General features: G+C 35.4%; 1 protein-coding gene across 1 annotated transcript in view; it reads right to left on the reverse strand.

The window, feature by feature from the left end:
• The window catches only part of ALG13 (ALG13 UDP-N-acetylglucosaminyltransferase subunit), a 64,435-nt gene that overhangs the window by 29,196 nt on the left and 13,403 nt on the right, over window positions 1-21,836 (reverse strand). The window contains 13 exon segments of the mRNA XM_021686789.1: window positions 21-85; window positions 1,705-1,813; window positions 2,802-2,877; window positions 4,755-4,917; window positions 5,120-5,201; window positions 9,513-9,585; window positions 10,955-11,001; window positions 11,723-11,773; window positions 13,820-13,903; window positions 14,456-14,632; window positions 14,635-14,673; window positions 14,675-14,799; window positions 14,802-14,827. Coding sequence (XP_021542464.1) covers window positions 21-85; window positions 1,705-1,813; window positions 2,802-2,877; window positions 4,755-4,917; window positions 5,120-5,201; window positions 9,513-9,585; window positions 10,955-11,001; window positions 11,723-11,773; window positions 13,820-13,903; window positions 14,456-14,632; window positions 14,635-14,673; window positions 14,675-14,799; window positions 14,802-14,827 — 1,117 coding nt within the window.

Genomic DNA, 21,836 nt, shown 5'->3' on the forward strand with positions numbered 1-21,836 from the left:
TTTTTAAAAGATGAACTAACCTGACACTTGTCTCCCAAATAGTAATGTCTCCCAGCATACTCCATGTAATCAGATTTTTGAAGTTCTATTAAAAGAAAATGAAGATTCAAGCTCATCCGAACTGGTTCCTTTCCCATTTTACATCATTTAATTTTCTAATTTACTTTTACCAGTGTTTTTGACAATGCTACTACTATAAGGTAAAATCGGGGGGGGGGTTCCTAAAGGGTCATTCTCTTACTCTTGATATTCATTTCTATAGTCAATTAAGGAGATACCAAAATAGTTTTGTGCTAAAGAACATAGATAGGTGGAAATTGGGAGGTTGTAATCTTAGTTGGTCAAACACCAGTAAGGTACAATTTGAAGTAACACACCTCGATTAAAAAAAAAAAAGAAAAAGAAAAAAGAAAAGAAAAAAAAAACACTACATAGCTTCTTCAAAGTAACCTGTTATTTTTAACAACTTATTGTGTTCCACAGGGTCTTAACCTCATTCTAGATTGTTAGATTGTTAACTATACCTAAGTTGACCAAGGTTCAAGAAGTTGAATATGAAACACTAAAGGCTACCTTGAAAGCAGAGCTTTAAGGGCTAATTTGATCAACTTCTCTTGGAAGGAGATAAACAATTACCTATTTCAAAAGTTGGCAAACTTGCTTCTTAAGGAGCCAGACAGTAAATATTTTAATCTTTGTGGGTCATAAGGACCCTGTCACAACTACTCAGCTCTGCCATAAAACTATTAATGGACAGTAAATTTGAATTTCATATAATTTTCATGTGTCACAATATACTGTTCTTTTATATTTTTTTCTGCCATTTAAAAATATAAAAACCATTTTTAGCTCACAGGGCCATACAGAAACAGCCGGCAGGCTGGATTTGGTCTGTAGGCCATAGTTTGCAGACACCTGACCTATTCATTTACCAGTGAGGGTAGTCTTAACATTTTAAATTTAAGATAAACTTATTTGCAGTTACAAGTTTCAGGTACTCTTTTTTTTTTAAGATTTTATTTATTTGACAGAGAGAGACATCAGCGAGGGAACACAAGCAGGGGCAGAGGGAGAGGGAGAAGCAGGCTTCCCACTGAGCAGGGAGCCTGATGCGGGGCTCAATCCCAGGACCCTGGGATCATGACCTGAGCCAAAGGCAGACGCTTAATGATTGAGCCACCCAGGCACCCCAACAAGTTTCACGTACTCTTAAAAGTTATCTAAAAGTGATTTCCACACAATCTTTGCAAAACTGAAAGTCTTGGATAAACATCAGATTCTAAAAGATCCCTTCCCACTTCTAAACCTATTTGTTTCCTCTTCTGGATTTAAAATCATGAGAATATACCGGGCGCCTAGGCTCAGTCAGTTAAGCATCTGCCTTTGGCTCAGGTCATGATCCCAGAGTCCTGGGATCCAGCCCTACTTGAGTAGGGCTCCCTTCCCTGATCAGCGGGGAGCCTGCTTCTCCCTCTCCCTCTGCCCCCCACGCCCCCGCTGGTGTGTTCTCACTCTCTCAAATAAATAAATAAAATCTCTTAAAAAATAAAATAAAATCATGTATCGAGTAAGCTAAAAAGTACCAGGCTATTTTTTTTTTTTTTTTTACAACAGTACATTAAGAACATCTCATCAGAAATAATTTGCAAAATTTTTTCCCTGGATCTGTCAGGATTCAACAGTACACCACTGATATTTCATTACCTTTTCTGCTGTCCAACCAAACATCAAATTCTACATTACGATAGATTTCTGGATCCAGGGCTTTGAGCACCTTATAGGGGAAGAGCATCTTTGATGGACTTTCTGGAGACTAAAACAAAAATAATCATGCTACAAATTCACCATCCTTAGCTTTAGTGTCCTTTCTATGAAAAAAAGAATTAAAGTTCTTTTTTTAAAGTATGTACATATGCCTCCCTTTTTTATTAAAAAAATAAATAAATGCCGTAAGTTTTATTGTGTATTTTAAAAATCAGGACATTAAAGAAGCAATATGCAAATAATCTAAAAGGTTTTAGATGGCAGAAGGGAAATACTGTCTACAACTCAGGATACATCTCATATAAATCAATCCACACAGATTAAAGATTCAGTCAGGCTATTCAATAAATCTCATCTTGATAAACAGCACCAGAGGTGCAACTGTTTCTGTACCCTAAAATCACCTGAAAAAAATTTGAAAATTTTATTTCATTTTGGTCAAAATCTGTTACAACTTCCAAAGAAATTACCTTGTTCTTCTGCTTTCCTAGAATTTCATCATATCTAATACTGTTACTGTTCCCAAATTACCAACACTTGGGGCATACATACATTATTATAATAGTATCTTCAGCCCTATTTAGTGAGCCTCAAACTAAAGGTCTGCTTGATTTTAGTCCTATAAAGATGGTAAAAATCTCTCCCCTTTCTCTAAACAGGATTATTACCTATTTTCTTTGAATAGGACAAGCATTATATTCTTTAATGACAAAAATAAACCTTAGCATCAGAACACTGATTACAAACTAAGTATCTACTAGATTTGTAACATTACTTTAACTTGAAAAACAGCAGTTTCTGAAAATTCTCAAGTATTCAGAGTTTGCTTGGAAACAATCCAAACAATTCCATCAAGAATAAAAATTCAGAGAACATTAAGCACCCATTTTACATTTTCAGATTAAAACTTCCACAAAGGCAAACCTGAACTCCTCCTCCACACCATATAACTAGAATGGACCACCTGACCTTAACTTGTTTGTTATGATGCTGCAAGCCAAGATTATGAAAATTCTTTGCCCTAGAAAATTTCAAACCTTTGCTTCTTCTGTTCCTTGATTGTACCCCTCTGGGATATTTTCAATATTGCAGCAGGCACCCAACTCTTCAGTCCTAATTGAAAAGATTTAGAACAAAGAGCTTTATATAAATGCAGTAGCTAAATTTTAAGTCTAATGACTATACCACCACCTAGTGGTAAAGTAGCTCAGGTCTAAAAATGAGGCAAATACTTTTTTACCCCAACATTTACATTTATGCTTCCTTTTTCTAAGTATGTGCTACAATATACTTAGCAGATTATCTCCTAAATTTCATACCTCCATCTCTTAAAATGGCCCTATGATCCTTGCCTCCTGGTGTGCACATCCATGTATGATTCCCCGATCTCAAGTTTGCTTCTAACCAACAGATAGGATGTGTTATTATAATGCATAAGAATGTAGTGCCTGTATTGCTGACCTCTCTCTTGCTGACTATAAGGAAGCAAGCAATCATATTTCACCAAGCCCATGTGGAAAGGAGCTGAGGGTTACCTCTGGCTAACAGCCACCAAAAAAAAAAAATTTTTTTTTTTTTCCAGTCCTACAGCTACAAAAAACTAAATGCTGCCAAGAACTACATAAGTGGAAAAGTGGATCCTTCCTCAGTCAAAACTTGAAATAAGAACTCAGTCCTGGCCAACAACCTCATTGCAGTCCTGTTGAGACCCTAAGCTGAAGACCCAGCTAAACTGTGCCCAGATTCCCAACTCATATAATTGTGAGATAAGTGTATATTAAGTTGCAAAATCTGTGGTAATACGGTCACGCAGCAATAACTAATACATTTTGCCTTTTTACTACTATAGTTTCCATAAAGCCTGATGTCCTTAGGACAAGTCACCAGTGAAGAATGAAGCAACTTCTACCCCTGCATTCCCAAATAAGTTTTAAAAACCACTCCTCGGGGCGCCTGGGTGACTCAGTCGTTAAGCGTCTGCCTTCGGCTCAGGTCATGGTCCCAGGGTCTTGGGATCGAGCCCCACGTCGGGCTCCCTGCTCAGCGGGAAGCCTGCTTCTCCCTCTCCCGCTCCCCCTGCTTGTGTTCCCTCTCTCGCTGTGTCTCTCTCTGTCAAATAAATAAATAAAATCTTAAAATTAAAATTAAAAACCACTCCTCTACCAAAAAAAAAAAAAAATTGCAAGCCACAAATACGCAAGAAATAAAATTGCAAGCAAGACAAAAAGACAAGGTGACACCTGACTGGCACCAAGCCTATCTGAATTTCCTAGACAGAAGTAGGTATCAAGAAGAAATACAAGACAATGCCTACTTTATTATCTCTAACACAAAATTTTTGACCAAATCTGTTAATAACAGTTTCCTCAGAGGCCACAAACTACCTTCTCCTAATGAGTACCAAAGGTAGACACTCAAAAGCTCCTAAAACTTCCCTTAGGCTGAGAGATTCTTTTCTACTAGCTGGATGTATGTGTCAAGCAACCACTGTGTAACCTCAGTTACCAACTAACAAAATGATGGTGCTGGTTTAAAATTAGTTTTTTCTCCAAGTATGGTCCAGGTCCACAGCCTACCTACATCAGAACACTTGGGGTGTCCTTGTTTAAAAAAAGCAGATTCCTAGCCCCACTGTGACCTCAGATTTTATGAAAGTAGCCCCAAGAATCTGCCTTTTTAACAAGCACTGTAAAGTATACCTTTGTATACAACTGAAGTTTGAGAATCATGGGGTTAGGTAGTTCTAAAGTCACCTCCAGCAATAAAAACACTGATTCTGACTTGGATCAAACCTCCAAAGCCTGAACATCTTAAAATACAACATATCTTCTTGGTAAAATTTCTCTTCCCCCATTAAAAAATGTATATCCATATACATATGTGTGTGTAGTGTAAGTTATAAGTTTGTCAAGCCCCTTCCACTTTCAAATGATGATGCACAGAAACATGAAACATGATCATGTAGTTGACATCCCCTTTCCCTGTATTACCTATCCTGAGCTGAACTCTTGTAGTCAATATGGACATCTTCACTGCCAGTCAGAGCATTGTTTCTGTTCTTTTTGGAACCACTTCGAAACAATTCAACTGCAGTCTTCAACTCTTCTTCATCCACAACAAACACATCTTTATAGAGAATTTCATACAATACAGCTAAAGGAAAAAAGAGCCAAAACTCCAATTATCAAATTAAGATCTCTTTATAACAATGTGTAAATAGCCATAAACCAGTATACAATTTCAATAGGTATGAACAAAGTCTTAAAAGAGCTATTTGTGGCGGGTCCTTCAATTTAAAAATGGGCAAAAAAAATCATCTGAAATACACCTAAGCATTTATACAGCCTTCACATACCCTGACAAACAGCTGCACTTGACTGAAATTGTTTCGAGTATACTGAATCATAATGGCCATTACTTGAATAGCAGAGTAGAATCTGAAGAAAAGAAAAACACACAAATTTAAGTAAATGTTACATATCTTACAACTATGAAATACTTGAAATTAAATCGCTAACTAGAAACTGATAACTAATGTTTTTAAAAACATGACTTTTTTAGATTCCACAGATTAAGTGATATCATACAGTACTTTGACTCATTTCACTTAACATGATGTCTCAATAAAGCTGAGGCAAAGTGATTTTTTAAATTTAAATACAGATAAATGGTAAGCTAGAAGTCAAAGGGATTTTCTTGAAAGTGACTTTTAAATGCCAAGATTAAAATCACTAATAAGGCTACACTGTGAGCCTACAGCACATTCCCATTAATATACCACACAAGTACTGATCTACAAATTTGCAAAAAGATGGGAACTTTTATAAACTGACTGAGTAAATCTAATAGAAATCCTAACAGAAGTCAAAAGACCCAGCTTAACTTCAAAAAATGACTGGAGAAATTAGGTCAAATACCCAAATACTCTAAACTCAAGACTATAGGGGGAGAGACTTAATTTATTCAAAATGTTATCCCTTGTACTAAGTAGCACTATATGAATACACCATATAGGAGCAATACTGCTAAAGAGACTTCCTTAATGAATTAAGGCACTGAGATGGCTACAAAATGAGTTAATTTCTTTGATCTTTAATCTCTAGTTTTCCCAAACAACAATCCAAAGCCATGCTTACTAACCAAAGTATTTTCATAAAAATGCTTATGGGCTCTATATAATGAAATGTGTTTGAATAATAGCACCAAAGCCTTTTAAAATTTTTGTTCAAAAACCTGTCTTGTGTAAAGGATTAATACCTAGTGATTAAGTCTATTTTATTTTGAAGCCACCTCTGGTACCAGGAACCTAAGGTACCAAAGATGATTCTCTGTGTTCTATGGGAGGATGTTGCCACCAAGCTTCTTTGGCAGAAAACCATAAGCACCCTGTTTGCTGCCTTCCTACCTATTCTGGGCTTACTCCTTCCAATAATAAAGTTCTCTATATCAAGTCTGTTATTCTTCCCTAGCCTTTTTTTGAAATCACAATTCCAACTCCATCAATATAATTCATTTCAGAGTACTGAAGGCAAGCATCAAGCTAAAGTTAACTCATAGTGAAATTTAAGTTATGAAGTATCACACGCCCCAAGGGGTATTTGCCTTTGAGAGTTTATTAATCCAAAAGAACAGTGAACAGATTTTGAGCAGAGAAGCCCTTTGTACCTTGGACTGGAAAAACTTGAAACTCCAACTAAGAAAGGTAAATAACTGGAGGTAGTTGTTAAGGAGTAAAGGAATCCAGCTAACCAGAACTGAATAAATAAGCAGGAAAAAAAACCCAGAGATAATGGTGTAATTTATTCATGTGGCAAGTTCCATTTTGATTGTAAGAGGTAAACTAGACAGGATGGCTTTTATGTTCCTTGGGGTATCCCAACATAAAATAATAGTGCTCTGATACACACTTGTGGGTAGGTTAAGTGGGATGTCAGGGCATTAAACTAGCGAAAAAATGAGGTAGATCTGTATTACTGATGAGGATAGGTGAAAAGAACAAGTAACAATATATTTAGTATGAGCCCATCTACATTAAAAAAAATAAATGCAAAGAGAATGATATAGGATACCCACTCAAACTTAATAGTTGTTATTTTGAAGCACAGGAGATTGAAAAGCATGAATGAGGGCTTTTTATTCTACCTTTCTCAGATTTAAGTTTTATTTTTAATAGAAGTACATCTATTCTTTCTAGGTAAAGAGGCTAAGTAAAGATGGATGGCTACCTTCCAATGGCATTCACTTTGATACTGAATGACTATGTAAAATGCAAAGTTAAGTCAATAAATGTTTACTGCTTTTAATAAAGTCATTTTTGAACTGAGCCTGAACTGAGAACAGCAACTAAGTTTTTGACAAAGCAAGGTGTCACACAAGTACCCTGTTGCCAACTGGCTCTTTCATATTTAAATTTCAAGATGAACGAACATACTTTATACATTTGCAAATGATACATGTACACATTATCCTGTGCATGCAAATGCCCAACTGCTGGTAAGTATTAGATTTGTATGCATGTACAGATTAGAGTTATACATGATATTCTCGTGGTTGCACACACTCAAAAGGTCTTATACATTTTGTATTCTTATGGTTCCCAATGGGTGAGGTTTTCCCCTTCATTAGCTCAATATCTCTGTAAAATATACAGGACTCATTTAAAAATGGAGATGTGTAATTAGGAACTAGGTGATAGGGATTATGAATGTTCACTATACAAGTCTTTTAATTTTTCTCTATATGAAAATTTTCACAGAATAAAATGTCAGGGAAAAAAACTGAATAGCAGGTTTAGAGTCCTGGTAAAGGTCTATATGTCTAAATCTCTTCTCCGGCAATGCTGTATATAATTGCTAAAATACAAAAGCTACCACTCTTCCTTCCTCAAAGAATTCTGATTATGTCACATCCTTGCTTAAAAACTATGAATGAGTGTTTAGAGCAATTGTACTGAATGTCTGAAATTTACTTTAAAATACACCAGAGGGGCACCTGGGTGGCTCAGTCATTAAGCGTCTGCCTTTGGCTCAGATCATGATCTCAGGGTCCTGGGGTCAAGCCCTGCATCGGGCTCCCTGCTCTGCGGGAAGCCTGCTTCTCCCTTTCCCACTCCCCCTGCTTGTGTTCCCTCTCTGGCTGTCTCTCTGTCAAATAAATAAAATCTTTTAAAAAAATAATAAATCTTTAAAAATAAAATACACCAGAAATTAAGATGGATTGATGAATGGATAGGTGATAAAATAAGGATACTAAAAGTGGTGGGAATTAGAATGTTCACCATAAAATTTTTAGCTTTTCTGTATTTTTGAAAATCTTTATAATAAAATATTGGAAAAAAAGCTACAACTATTCCGAAAAGCCAAATTCTTGGCATGGCCCACTCATTATGTAACTCTAGCCTATCTTTACAGCATTGGCCTCTCCCCTAACCAACTACTTGAGTCCGAAAGCGTCTGCTGCTTCCATGTCTTTGCACAACTCCTCTGAATAGATTGCCCTTCATACTTGTTGGACTCATTGTTTGATATTCCACTTAAATACCACTACCACCAGGAAACTTTCTAAACTCTCTCAAGCAGAGAGGACTTTTTCTTCTATGTTCTTTGTACATACTTCTATTATAAAACTTACCACTTCACTGTAAAATTAACTATTTGCACTGTCTGTCTTCATAGTCTGTTAGGCCCTTGGAGAACAAGTATGTTGTATTCATTTTGGTGTCCCCAAAGCCCAGTGAAGTACCTGATATTACAGGGGCTTAATGTTGCCAAACAAATTAGATGGCAGTACCACTGATAAAACAAGGTTCCCCAATTTATACTTATTTTCTAAGTTTTCTCTTGCATTCTACTCTATTCCTAATGCCACTTTCCTGGTTCAGGTCTTTTGTTGTCTAGATTACTTTAATCCTAACAGTTCTCCCAGTGCCTAGTCTTGTCTTATGATCATCAAAATGTTGCCTGAATTATGGTCCACCATGTGAAACAAGACTTGCAAAACGCAATTACTGTATAGTCTATACTCACTAATCAAATAATCATGATAAAAGGCTTTTCTGAAAACTCTTTGGAAGAAAAATTTTATGCTGAAGAACAATCTGTTTAACTGCCAAGAGTTCTCAACCAACAAAACAACCTCCTACTATTTTCCAAGTACCTTACTAGGCAGTAATAGCACACTGTCCTGTCCTCAAGAAACTTTCAGAATAAGAGAAATAGACGTGAAAACAAATACAATGTGATAAATACTGTAATTACTTGGGTGATGCTAGAGGAACACAAAGAGAGGAAATAACTCCAGGGGAGTTGGGAAAGTTTCAAAGGAATTAACATTTGAGATACAAAGGAAAAGAAAAAAGTATAAAAATCGGACTATTTGGAATCATGGTATACTAAAGTTGCAGGACAATGGAGATGAAAAGGAGGTTTGGGACCCTTTAAGGGACTAAATGCCTAACTTCCAAGTTTGAACCTTATCTTCTAGTCAACAAGGAGCCAATTATGGTTTTGGTTTTGTTTTGTTTTGTTTTTTACCTATTACAGGAGTGCTAAGATCAGATCTGTTCAGAAGGGTGGCTAACAACACTGAAGATAACTGAATGGAGAGGAAAAGGCTAGTGACAGAGAAGCTTAGCATTTAGACCATGCTTTTTTCCCCCATTAATTTGGTAACAAAGGATGATTTCTTACTATCTGGGTAAGCCAGTAGCATCAATTTATTTTATTTTAGTAAACATTCACTCATCTTACCTTGTCTTCATAGCCATTATCTGTGACATAAGTTGGAGGCTTTCCGGGATAGCGATAAAGAATGAAATCCCGACTACATGGGTAGAAAACACAGGTGGTTGAAAAGAGATAATTTAGTATATGCAAGAGATAGTTATAAGTATCTGGGCTTTTAAACTGTCACCTTATTCATACAAAATAATCCAAATGTTTAAGAGGCTAAATAATGTTAATTCAAAGTAGACAGCTAACTGCCCCTAAAGTTCTATGGATTTTTAAACTGTACCTTAATTTGGGGAAAGGAGGAGTAAAGATAGACTACCAACTGTACGTTGGCTCCCCACTTATTTAAAGCGTGGGCTGGCAAATTTTACTTGGTAAAAGACCAGATAATAAGTGTTTCAGCTTTTGCAGGCCATATGGTTTATTCAACTTTGACTTTGTAGCAAGAAAGCAGCCGCAGACCATGATAAACAAATACACGTGACTGTTCTAATAAAACTTTACTTATGGACACTGAAATTTGAATTTCATAAAATTTTCACATGCCATGAAACATTATTCTACTTATGATTTAACCATTTAAAAACTTTTTAAAAATTATTAGCTCGAGGGCCATAAATAGAAAGAAGGCCAATTTAAAAGCTGGCCCTTGACTTAAAAGCAACAACTGATTAGCTACCTGTCCAATGCCTCTTCTATACGACTTCTTGATGGATTTAGTGAGAAATGAGCAGGCTGCAAAACACTAACTTGAAGGAGTACCACAATGAGAGGGTTTGGACTCTACCATATATGCCATCTCACCATCCTAAAAATTGTGACGAGTCTTACATATAGAAATCAACTTCCTCAGATGAACAAGATTCCCACTAGCCTCTAACCTACATTATATAACTATTTTTCAAAACTGCACAGCTTCCAGAAATGCCACTTTTGCTGTCTTAAAGACCAAAGTGATAGAGCAGTGTTTCTCAAAATGTTCCATTATCATCTCCTTAGAGAGCCTTTTTACTTTTCATAATTTCCCTCTGAAATTTTAATACCACAGATATACTGTTTATCTGTTTAGGTACCATAACCCTTTGAAGGACCACAAAGCACTGTAGTATCTAATTATCTTTTTGTCTTGAAGAACCAATTTCTACCCTCTTAGAAGTTGTATTGCCCCAGTGAAGACACATGCAAGAAGCACAAAGTTAAATATACAAGAATTCTAAGAAACATATTCTGATTTCCTACAGGAACACTAGCAGTTCTTAAGTCCTTTATTTCATTCAAATGGACACAAATGCTAGAGGCTCTCCACCTAAAAATTAACACCAATTAACTATGCTTAGAGCTCTTCATTCTACATATCATTACATTAAATCCAAATTTCCCAAATTCTAAAGAGACTTGAAAGGAAACTTTACACACAATCACACATACACACTCAGTCTTTAAAAATAGATTTAACTTACTTATAAATTAGAGAAAGAGCTCTTATTTCCAGCTGGCCAGCACTTTCCTAAACATAAGTAGTACATAAACTTTTTAAAAACATTCTGTAGCTAGGATATAAAAGTTTCTGCAAGTTCAACATTGTTATTTTAGATGCTTAGCACTGTTTTAGATGAAGAATTTGTAGAACACACTATTAACTTGCTTTGAGGTTTGGGATATTGTGTTACTCATTAACATTCTGAAAAAAAAATAGTCCTAAAGACCTTCTCAGTTACCTATTAAGTAACAAGGACAGGTAATATGATTTAAAAGGCACAATAAAAATGGAATTAATGTTAAGAATATGAAGTTAGCAGGGTACTTAGTAAATGCTAAGTCCAGAACTATGGAATTAATCATATAAATTATTTTTAATTAAATATGCGTTTATAGAGCTTACTTCTACATAAAAGGATAACTACAATTCAGGTGAACTTTTGAATAAAAAAATAATGACCTCCTAGTAACATTACTATCCCTCCTCCCCCATTAAAGTGAAAAGGCTTAGGCTTGTCCTGTTTGCAAACAGTCTATGGATGATAAAATTGTTGACACACAATTCTCAACATTCAACACACAACAATAGGTCAATTGCCAGCCTCTTAACTTTTGCAAGAACTATTTGATTCAACACAGCTGGCTACTTAAGAAAATAGGTTGCATCTAACTAAAGCGACACAGATGAATATTTAGGTTTACTATTCCATAATACTCTGAAAAGATTAAACCCCCATATTTGATCTTACCTTGGGATCTCCCAACCGTTCCAGGTATTTCTCAAAAGATCCCTCCACATACTTCAAAAATAAAACAAACTTGACTTAACCAAATACATAGCATTACTAAAATCTGATTATATTCTGCAATACTATCCTCCAATGGGTTTTTGTTCAGCTCAATAATTATGGTATTAAATTACTATTTTGCACAGCACCTCAAGAAGATTTGCACATACATAAAAGTTATGAGTGGAGAAAAGCTGGACTATAAAACTATCTTAGGAAATGGTCTGGCTGATCCACATACCACTGCATTTCATCAAATGTAACACCTTTGAGTTTCTTTTGAAATGCCAATTTAACTTGACAATTTTCATAAATTATGCAAGCCCAATAATTGTAAGGATTTTAAATCTGATAGACATGCATTTGCAAAGTTAAACTGAGGAACATTATTAGGGAATTTTATTAGTTTCAGAAAAGCCCAGGGCACAAGGGAACTTCTTGGGGTAAATCTTGATTGCAGTGGCGGTTGCATAACAATATGATTGCCAAAACTGAAAGTGCTAAACTTAAAATGGTGAATTTTATTGTGTGTAAAATATACCTCAATAAAAATAAAATTAAACTTGGGGAACAGAATATATGTCTAGTTCCATGTACATATATCACTGGACAAAGTTAATTTTTCTCAATCCCTTTTTAAACAGCTTAAGGTATAATTGACATACAACAAACTGCTCATATTTAAATGGCACAAATACATTTTGACGTATGTATGCACCCAGGAAACCATCATGACAACTGTGATAGTGAGCAGATCCATCACACCCCTAAGTTTCCTTGTGTCCCTCTGTAACTCTACTGACCCCCACGCAACCACTGATCTGCTTTCTATCACTAAAGACTGGCTTGCATTTTCTAGAGTTTTATATAAAGGAAATCATACAGTATGTACTTTGGGGGAGGGTCTACCTTCTCTCCTTTGACATAATTGAGATTTATCCATGTAAGTTTTAAAATTTTACACAAATCTTTGTTACTCAAAATGTGGTTACTATTACTGTATCATGAACAAGAGCAAGCATCACTTGGGAGTTTCGTTAAAATGCAGAAATCTCGGGCCCCAGCTCAGACCTACTGAATCAGAATCTGCACTTTAACAAGATCCCCAGGTGATCTGTATGCACAAAAATACTTGAGATGCACTGTTTTACATCATGGTCTTGCATTTGAAGTAATTTCATGAATAATCCTTTCCCCAGATGTAGTAAAGACTGTAATTAACTCCTAGGTAATAAGCTTTAAAGTCAAGAAGCCTTCACATAGTTTTAAAATTCACTGAAACCTGTTGAGAAAATTAAGAGTAAACTTCGAACAGCAGGCAAATACCCATCATATACAGTCAGAAGAAAACAAATAGTACTGGAAAGGCTAAGAATTTTTTTTTTTTAAAGTCACACAAAAGGGCACACTACAAATCAAACCTTGATAAAACCTCATTCCATTAACAAGAATTCAAATATTTCCAAGTACTCAAAGATGTCTTCTAGAAGTTGTTTTAAAGCCAATTAGTGGCAGAGCACCAATTACCAATTCGTCACATGAAGATAAATGTTTAGAACCTAATTTGTTTTCTTACAATTAGGTTTTATAAGATTCTTCATATCGGCTGAAGATCATTGTGTACAGAATTAAGAATACAAAGGGGTTTCCCATTTATACATACTTGGAAGTATACATTTAAAAATATTAACATAGCCAAACTTTGTGAACTATGATTACTTGGTTCAAGAAAACAGTGGTATGGCTAATACAGAACAGTAGTCAAAATGTAACTTTTTAGGGCTTGCCAGATTATGGGCAGTATGTGGGGAGTAGAAAGTAGTGGGAAGGATACAGATGAACTGTTTTTTTCTTAACTTTTAATTGGAGAACAGAACAATCTTATTCTGGAGGTGGTCCAGAAGCATGCTAGCTAGGGGGAAGACAGCTGAAAATTAAGTATTTGCTATTGAGGAGATTGCAGGACATAATTTTCATTATGTAGATGGCTCAAAATTCATTTCCCATTTGCTACACACCCTACTAACATCTCTACCTTGCGTTATGTATTCTACTTACAGACTCAAAAGTTTGTTGATTTTCTCTCATATATGAGACACAAGCCTTCCTGATTTCCAAATGATGGACCTGGCTGCAAAACAACTAAAAAGAAGAGAAATACCAGCTGTCAACAGTCATTTGAAATAGCTTTTAAATTAAAATGATGAACTGGACACTGAGTCCCCCTTATTTGAAACATATGTAGGAAATTAAGTCCTGACCTTACTAAAATCTTTTTTCCATCTTTACTGGGGTTGGAAGAGATGGTTCTGTCTTACCACCCCCACCCTTTTTCTAGTTCTTATGGGCACAACCTATAAATTTTTCCTTAGGCACTAAATTTAGAAAAGTAGGGGCTGTTTATAAAGGATCAAGATTCATTTCAAAGTTTTCTGTAATTCCATTCTTATCTTACATTCCAAACTGGCATTTAGAAAACAGAAAAAGACAGCAAAGGCACAGAAATATATCTGGACTCATCAGCAAAGGCATACACCAAGCTAGTAAGTGGCAGACAGGCCTGGATATCTTTACTAGAAAAGAGAAAAGGCATTTTTTTTTCTGGTGGGCTCCAGGTCTTCTAGCTCCAGTACCATGCCATGTGTCAAACCCTGAAAACTCAGTATAGGGAAGATATATTTGTTATCCTTTTACCTGCTCCGAAATAGCCCGAAAGAGGCAAGAGGCATCCTTGGCAGTCAGCTTTCGAAACAGCCCTAAGCTGCCTAAATATTCATCCATTGATGCCTCATTCAGAGACTTCTGGCCGCAGTACTTTTTCCATCCTTTATGCATTTTGCCAGGGGTGGAGGTGGGGAAGGGGAGAAAGGAACACAAATGTGGCAAGAAGGAAAAAGCAGGATGCAGGTAGGAATGGGTAGCAGTGACAAGGGCTTGCTTATGCAGGTATCCGGAAAGCAGCCCAAAGTCTAGGGATGAGAAGGCAGTTGGAGTCAGCGCTGCAGAATCTTGGCACTTCTCAGGAGCAGAAGCAAAGGGCTGGCTTGCCCTGGACAAGTCGGGACCCTGTGAAAAGAAGAGGAAGAGCCGATGCTCCTAGGAATAGAGAACTGGACTTGAGAAGACATGGGAGAAGGCACTTGGGGGAGCTACCTTGTTGGGGAAGGATGGGATTAATGCAATCAGCCCAAGGTTGAGAGAAATATGCACAAGCAGCTGAGCTTTGGGACCAAAAAGAAGCCGAGTTTGCAGTTAACTCAGGGCAACTGCTGCACGAGGCTGCAATGGGACTGCAACAAGACTCAGGTGTATATGATGCAGCCTGGCCCACATTATATCGCTTTAAGATTTCTGCCCCAAATTTTCAACTACAGTCTCTGCCCAAGTTCCCTGCTCCCCTCATAATTTCATGGAGATGAGAGGAAAAAATTATAAACCTAATTACTGAACTTCTGTATTAAGATCTTCAAAAACTAAGAAAGTCAGAGGCTGGGGGCGCCCTTGATCTATAGGGGCTAAGATCACAGTTCAAGCAAAATAAAGTGCCAAAGCAGTTGCCTGGTTATTTCAGGTAAGGGGTTTTAAGTAATTTCATTTGGTTCTCCTAAATAATAATAACTCTCTGCTAGGATCACAGAAACTAAATCCATTAACTATACTAGAAAACAGATACAATTCTTGACTAATATCCCCAAATTATTGTATAGCATTAACAAAAAGATAAAATGCAAAAAGGGTTTCTTAAAAACTGGAAACAATGAAAGTTTAAACTGAAGCAGCATAAAAGAAAATGTCTTACCCACAAACTTTCTAACAGACTACGTTTAAAATGCTATGGCACAGCATTAGAGCTGTTGAACATGAGAGTATTTCCATGTATTATTAGGACAATTTTCTGGAAAAACTACTCTGGATTCTAAGAAAACCAAAATAAATACAGCTGTATTTGTAAGGTTCAAAAACAGGACTGATCACTTGCATTACTTGATTCCACTGTCAAGTGTCTCCTTTTTATTTAAATGCCAAAATCAAGTTCCTTTCTTAAGTGTTAAACAGATCCAAAGTTGGCTTTGGAGAAGTTGCAAAATTAAGCTGCTTTGAAAATTGTTTTTCTTGTATCTGTGGATCCAGTAGCTATCATGACTGCCCTGCCTATAGAAAAAGTATCGATAATAAAATAATTTAGGAATGAAATAAAAGCATGGTAAAAAATAAAATCTTGACTTCCTTTAGCCTATCAATTTGAAATCACCGTAATTAATTTCTTTTTTAAGGAAACCAGAACACTAGGGAAATTATGCCTTTTGAAAAAGTCCTGAAACATGGTTTGGGAAGAGGGATCACTATCTTTTTCTAAGGCCACAAATTCACTGAGAAAAATTAAAGGTTATAATGAAAAAGTTAACTCATTTTTGGCAGTTTTTACTTTGAGGGAAAAAATGCCAATTCTTCATATTTATTGCTACTGAAACTAAAAATAAGGTACATAAAACTTCAATTAATACTAATCTACATACTTCATTTTGATGAAGGGAATAAAGGAAAACTGGGAGAGGAAAAAGAACTAGAAAAGTAATACAAGAAAGAGCAGTAAACAAAAATTAGAGACAAGAAGACAAAAAGAGATGAAAGAAAGAAGAAAAAGAAAAAAAGAGGAAAGAGAAGTACACAGAAAGACCAACACAAATATGGTTAATGGATTACTGACAAAGTTTCAAGAGTAGTTCAACAAAGACAGTATTTTCATCAAATGGTGCTGTACAATGGCATTCATATATAAAAAAATGATCTTTAGCCTATACCTCCCATCTTATACAATAATTAAAATGGATCAAAAGCCTAAATGTAGACCAAAATTTCAAAACTTTTGGAAGAAAGCATAGGAGAAAATCTTCAAGACCTTGAGTCAGGCAAAGAGTTCTTAGATATAACAAAATGAGTAATTGGACTTTATCAAAATTAAAAACTTTTGCTCTGCAAATGTCACCGTTAGAAAATGAAAATGCAAGCCACAGATTGGAAAAAAATATTAATATATCCCATCTGACTAAAAAGCTTTGTATCAAAAGTATAAAAAGAATTCTCAAAAGTCAACAGTAAAAAAACACAACTAAAAAATTGCCCAAATGATTTGACTACACATTTTACCAAAGATACAGGAATGGCTAATAAGCTAAAAAGATGTTCAACATCACTAGTCATTAGGAAAATGCAAATTAAAACCATTATGAAATATAAATACAACCTACTAGAATGGCTATAATAAATACAGACAGTAACAAGTGTTAGCAAGGATGTGGAGAAACTGAAACCTAAGTAAAAGAAGGTAGGTGCAAAAGGGGTTTGATTCCAAAAGATATAGGATCCCATTTATATGAAATATACCAAAAAGGCAAATCTATAGAGATAGAAAGCAGATTAGTGGCTGCCTGGGGTTGGGGTATACGTATGTATTAACTGCAAACAAGCACAAAGGATCTTTTCTGGTGTGGTAAATGTTCTAAAACCGTGATGTTTGCAACATTTCTGTACATTCACTAAAATTACTGTACATTTAAAAGTGGTGATTTTTAACAGCTTTTCAGTTAATATACCATGCAATTCAAAGTGTACATTTCAATTACTTTTAGTACATTTACAGAGTTGTCATCCATTGGCACAATCAATTTTAGAACATTCTCATTACATTCAAATGAAACCACACCCATAACCATCCTAATCCCCCATTGTCCATCAACTCCAGGTAACCACCAATCTACTGTCTCTCTATATTTACCTATTCTAGACATTTCAATAAATGGAATCATACAATATATGGTCCTGGGCAACTGACTTCTTTCACTTAGCAGGAGGCTTTAAAGGTTCACCCATGGGCAGCTCTTTCTGCCCATGGGTCCTCTCCCTGTACTTTAATAAAACCACCTTTTTGCACTAGAAACAAATTAAAAAAAAAAAAAAGGTTCACCCATGTTGTTGTAGCATGTATCAATATTTCAATCCTATAGTTAAACTATATTTTACTTATCCATTCATCAATTAGTAGACATTTGAGTTGTTCCCACTTTTTGGCTTTTTATGACTAATGCTGTTATAAACATTCATGTTCAAGTTTTTGTTTGGACATGTTTCTATTCTTTTGGATAATACCTAGGAATGGAGGTGCTGGATCTATGTTTAACCATTTGAGCAACTGTCAAGACTGTCTTCCACAGCAGCTGCACCATTCCACGTTCTCATCGGTAGTGTATGAGGGCTCCCATTTTTCCACATCCTATCCATAATTACTGTCCATCTCTTGACTATAGCCCATCTAGTGGGTATCAAGTGGTACCTCACTGTGGTTTTGTTTTGCATTTTCCTGATGGCTAACAATGCTGAAAACCTTCCATGTGTCTAATGGTCATCTGTATATCTTTAATGAAATATCATTACATACATTTTAAAATGACTAAATTTTTTTAAAAAAACTGACAACAGCAACTGTTGACATGAATCAACTGGAACTCTCATATGTTGCTGGTATGAATAAAATAGTACAGCCACTCTTAAAAAATTGTTTAGTAGTTTCTATAAAGTTAACCAGAGTTGCCACATAACTCAGCAATTCCACTTCTAGTTATCTACCCAAGAGAAATGAAAACTTCAGCTCACACAATAACCTGTACATGAATGTTTATAGCAGCTTTATTCGTAATCATGATCCCCCCCCAAACTAGAAACAATCCAACCATCCTTCAATTGGTAAATGAACTGGCACATCCATACAACAGAATACTCCTCAGTAATAAAAAATGAGGTATGATACACAAAAGAACATGCATGAATCTCAAATGAATTGTATTCAGTAAAAAGACAGATTCAAAAGGCTACATACTGTATAACTGCATTTATGACAAACTGGGAAAGATAAAACTTATAGAAAGGGAAAACAGATCAGTTGCTGCCAGTAGTTAGGGTTATAGAAAAGCCTTACTGCAAACGGATGGAAGAAAGGGGATGTATGGGGGTGATGTATTTTGTATCTTGATGGTGGTAGTGGTTACACAATTATATGTTTGTCAAAATTTACAGAACTATACAAGAAAAATGCTGATTTTGCTGTATTTAAACTGAAAAATAAATTTTAAAAAAAGCAGCAGAAAGAATTTAGAGTTGAGGAACTCACAGAATGGACAAGATTGAAGAGGAAAAAAACAAGAAAATCAGAGGATCACTACTGGATAGCCAACATCTAACACAGGAGGCCCCCAAAAAGATAAAGTGGAGGGGAAGAAATGATTATAATGATGAAAAGAAAATTCTAGCACTGCAGGATAGGAGTACCTATATTTAGATCGAAAGGGTCCATGAAGTAGCCAGAACAATAAAAGCAAAAAAGATGATCAGCAATGCACACACCATTTCTGAAGTCAGGGATAAAGACTCTAAAGCTTTCAGAGATGAAAACTGGGTCATATACAACTTCTCAACAGAATAACTAGTAGCTAGAAAAAAATAAAGTTCCTTATGTGAGGGAAAACTATTTCCAACCTTGAACTCTATACCAAGCTATCAATCAGATGGGAGTAGAAGCGTTTCCAAACATGAAAGATTAAAAAACTTACCATCCTTTCTCAGAAAGCTATGAAGGATATTTGAAACCAAAATAAATACGTTAAACCACAAAAGGGGGAGGGCAGAGAGTCCTAGAAACAGAAGATTCAATGTAAGAGAAGCAAAAGGAATTTCTAGGATAAGGGTGAAGGGGAAATCCCAGGACAGACATTCAGCAGAACTACAGAATCAATGACCAGTTCACCTAAAAGGGGATAGAACTCCAGCACAGACATTTCAAAAATAAATAATAATGAAAGTTAAAGATAACCTATTTAAACATACTAGGAAAGATGTATACCTCTGTTGGAGAGCTTGAGAATATTTTTATAGAAAATCAAGCAAATGAAAACATTAAAAATGAGGAATGTAATCAATGAATACTGACTACATGACTCAGATGTGAATACTGTACTTAAGTAATCACGTCAACACTGAAAACAGATCTCACAAGAACTAAATTTTTTTTTTCAACTTAAATACCATCTATAGACTTCCTACTGTGGAAGAGGAATATAAAGCCTCCTCCTCCATACTAGCAAGTGTATAGATGATATTTAAATTAAAAAATGAAAACAAGTTTAAACATATCCACTTATAAAACAAAGGTAATATGGCCAACTACAGAAAGCAGATCACAGATGGGAAGAAGTAGGACATGGAACTGTTTGATACACCTTGTAGAACTAGTTAATATTTTATACTATTTATGTGTATTATCTTAAGATATAACAAAAATTTTAAAAAATACTAAGTGAAGAAATAATAGCATAATAAACTGGGAAAATAAATGAAAAATAGAATTTTATAGCTACAGGACCTCCTACTTTACAAATGAAGAAACAAGTTTCAAATATTATGAAATTTGTCCAAGTTTTCACATCCTATCAATAACAGTACAAGGACTACATATTGTCTGATTATTGTAAAGAGGAATCATATATCAAAAAAGAAATGATGTACAAAGGCTCAGAGGTGGTTAAGTACAGGTTACATTCCCCAAATCAGTACAATAGGACTTTTTAAAAAAACCTGCGGGATAATAGACTTCATCCTGTGTGTAACAGCCATTTCATATTATTTAATATTGTCCTTCAAAGTATCTATTGCACTTGAAATCCCAATTGGCTTACTATTCTTCTACAGCAAACTACTCCAAATCCTGTAAACCTCTAGAACAGAGAAAGGGCTCCATAAAACAAATTACCCCATGCCCAGAGATTCTGATTCAGCAGGTATAGGGTGGGTCCTGAGAATGTGCATTTCTAACAAGTTCTCTGATGACAGCTGATGCTGCTGGTCCAGCAACTTTGAGAACTAGCATTCTCAATCAATGTTGTTTCACAAGTTCTTAGTAAGTGTCTCTAAAGAGTTTCAGGGTGAAAATTTCAGCAAATACTGCACACTATAATCCAGTCTTTGAGGTTCACAATGTCCATTAGCAATATTAAAGGCTCTAAGGAATGCTAAAGTTACCTGCTTAACTTTGATCTGGCCTTTTCCAAAGGGGAATCTTTTACAAAGACTTTCCAAATCTTTCTGAAGATTTAGGAAAAGCCAGATCAAAGTTAGGCAGGGAACTTTAACTTCAAATTAACAAGTTTTTAATGCACAATAGCTACTGCTTTTAAATTGTTTCAAAGTTTGAAAAATGTTTCTGTACAAATTTTTTGTCATCTATACCTAAGGTTACTGGGATAATTACATAAGATACTGAATGTTAAGTGCTTAGCACAAAAGTACTTAAATATTGATTGCTGTTAGCTGCTACCTTACAAAACAATTCACTAAGAAATTCTTAGTGAACAGAACAATTTCAACTAAATTCTACTGGAAATCAAGCCAAAGTTCAAATATAGCTCCCCAGAGGAGCTTTCCCCAACACTGATAAAGCTTCTTTCACTTCTGAAAATGGAAAGAAAAATAATTGCCTTAAACTTTTAGGCACTGTACTCTGGGTAGATTAAAATGAAACAGATTGAAGAAAATCCAAATAACTTAAAATAATTAACATTATTTGACTTATTATAAAACTGATGTGCTTTTATAATTACTACTTCCTATATTAAAATTTAACCTGCAAATGTGACTTGTTTTAATTGCTAGAATTGTCTTATTTCTTCACTGATCAAATAGACTTAATGTTTTTCACTCCTAAATTTGGGAAGTATATTACTCACCCACTGCACACTGGCAGTGGAGAATGAATACTAATAGTTTTAGTTCTGAGGTAACACTTCTTCATATTTCAACTAATTAAATGAGGTACATGCCTGAAAATTTTTTTAAAGCATACATTATCTGTGACAGAGAAGGTTTAGTTGTAAAGGTATATAGCACATGACACTTCCGAGTTACTATTTTAGTTTGAGAGGCAACATGGTACCATGAAAAAAGTATTATGAACTTGGTTATGCTACTTACTCTGAGTCAGTTTCCTCATCTATAAAAGGAAGGAGGTATGGTGCATGTTTAAGCTCTC

The sequence above is a fragment of the Neomonachus schauinslandi genome, chromosome X, assembly GCF_002201575.2.
Source record: "Neomonachus schauinslandi chromosome X, ASM220157v2, whole genome shotgun sequence".
Taxonomy (NCBI): domain Eukaryota; kingdom Metazoa; phylum Chordata; class Mammalia; order Carnivora; family Phocidae; genus Neomonachus; species Neomonachus schauinslandi.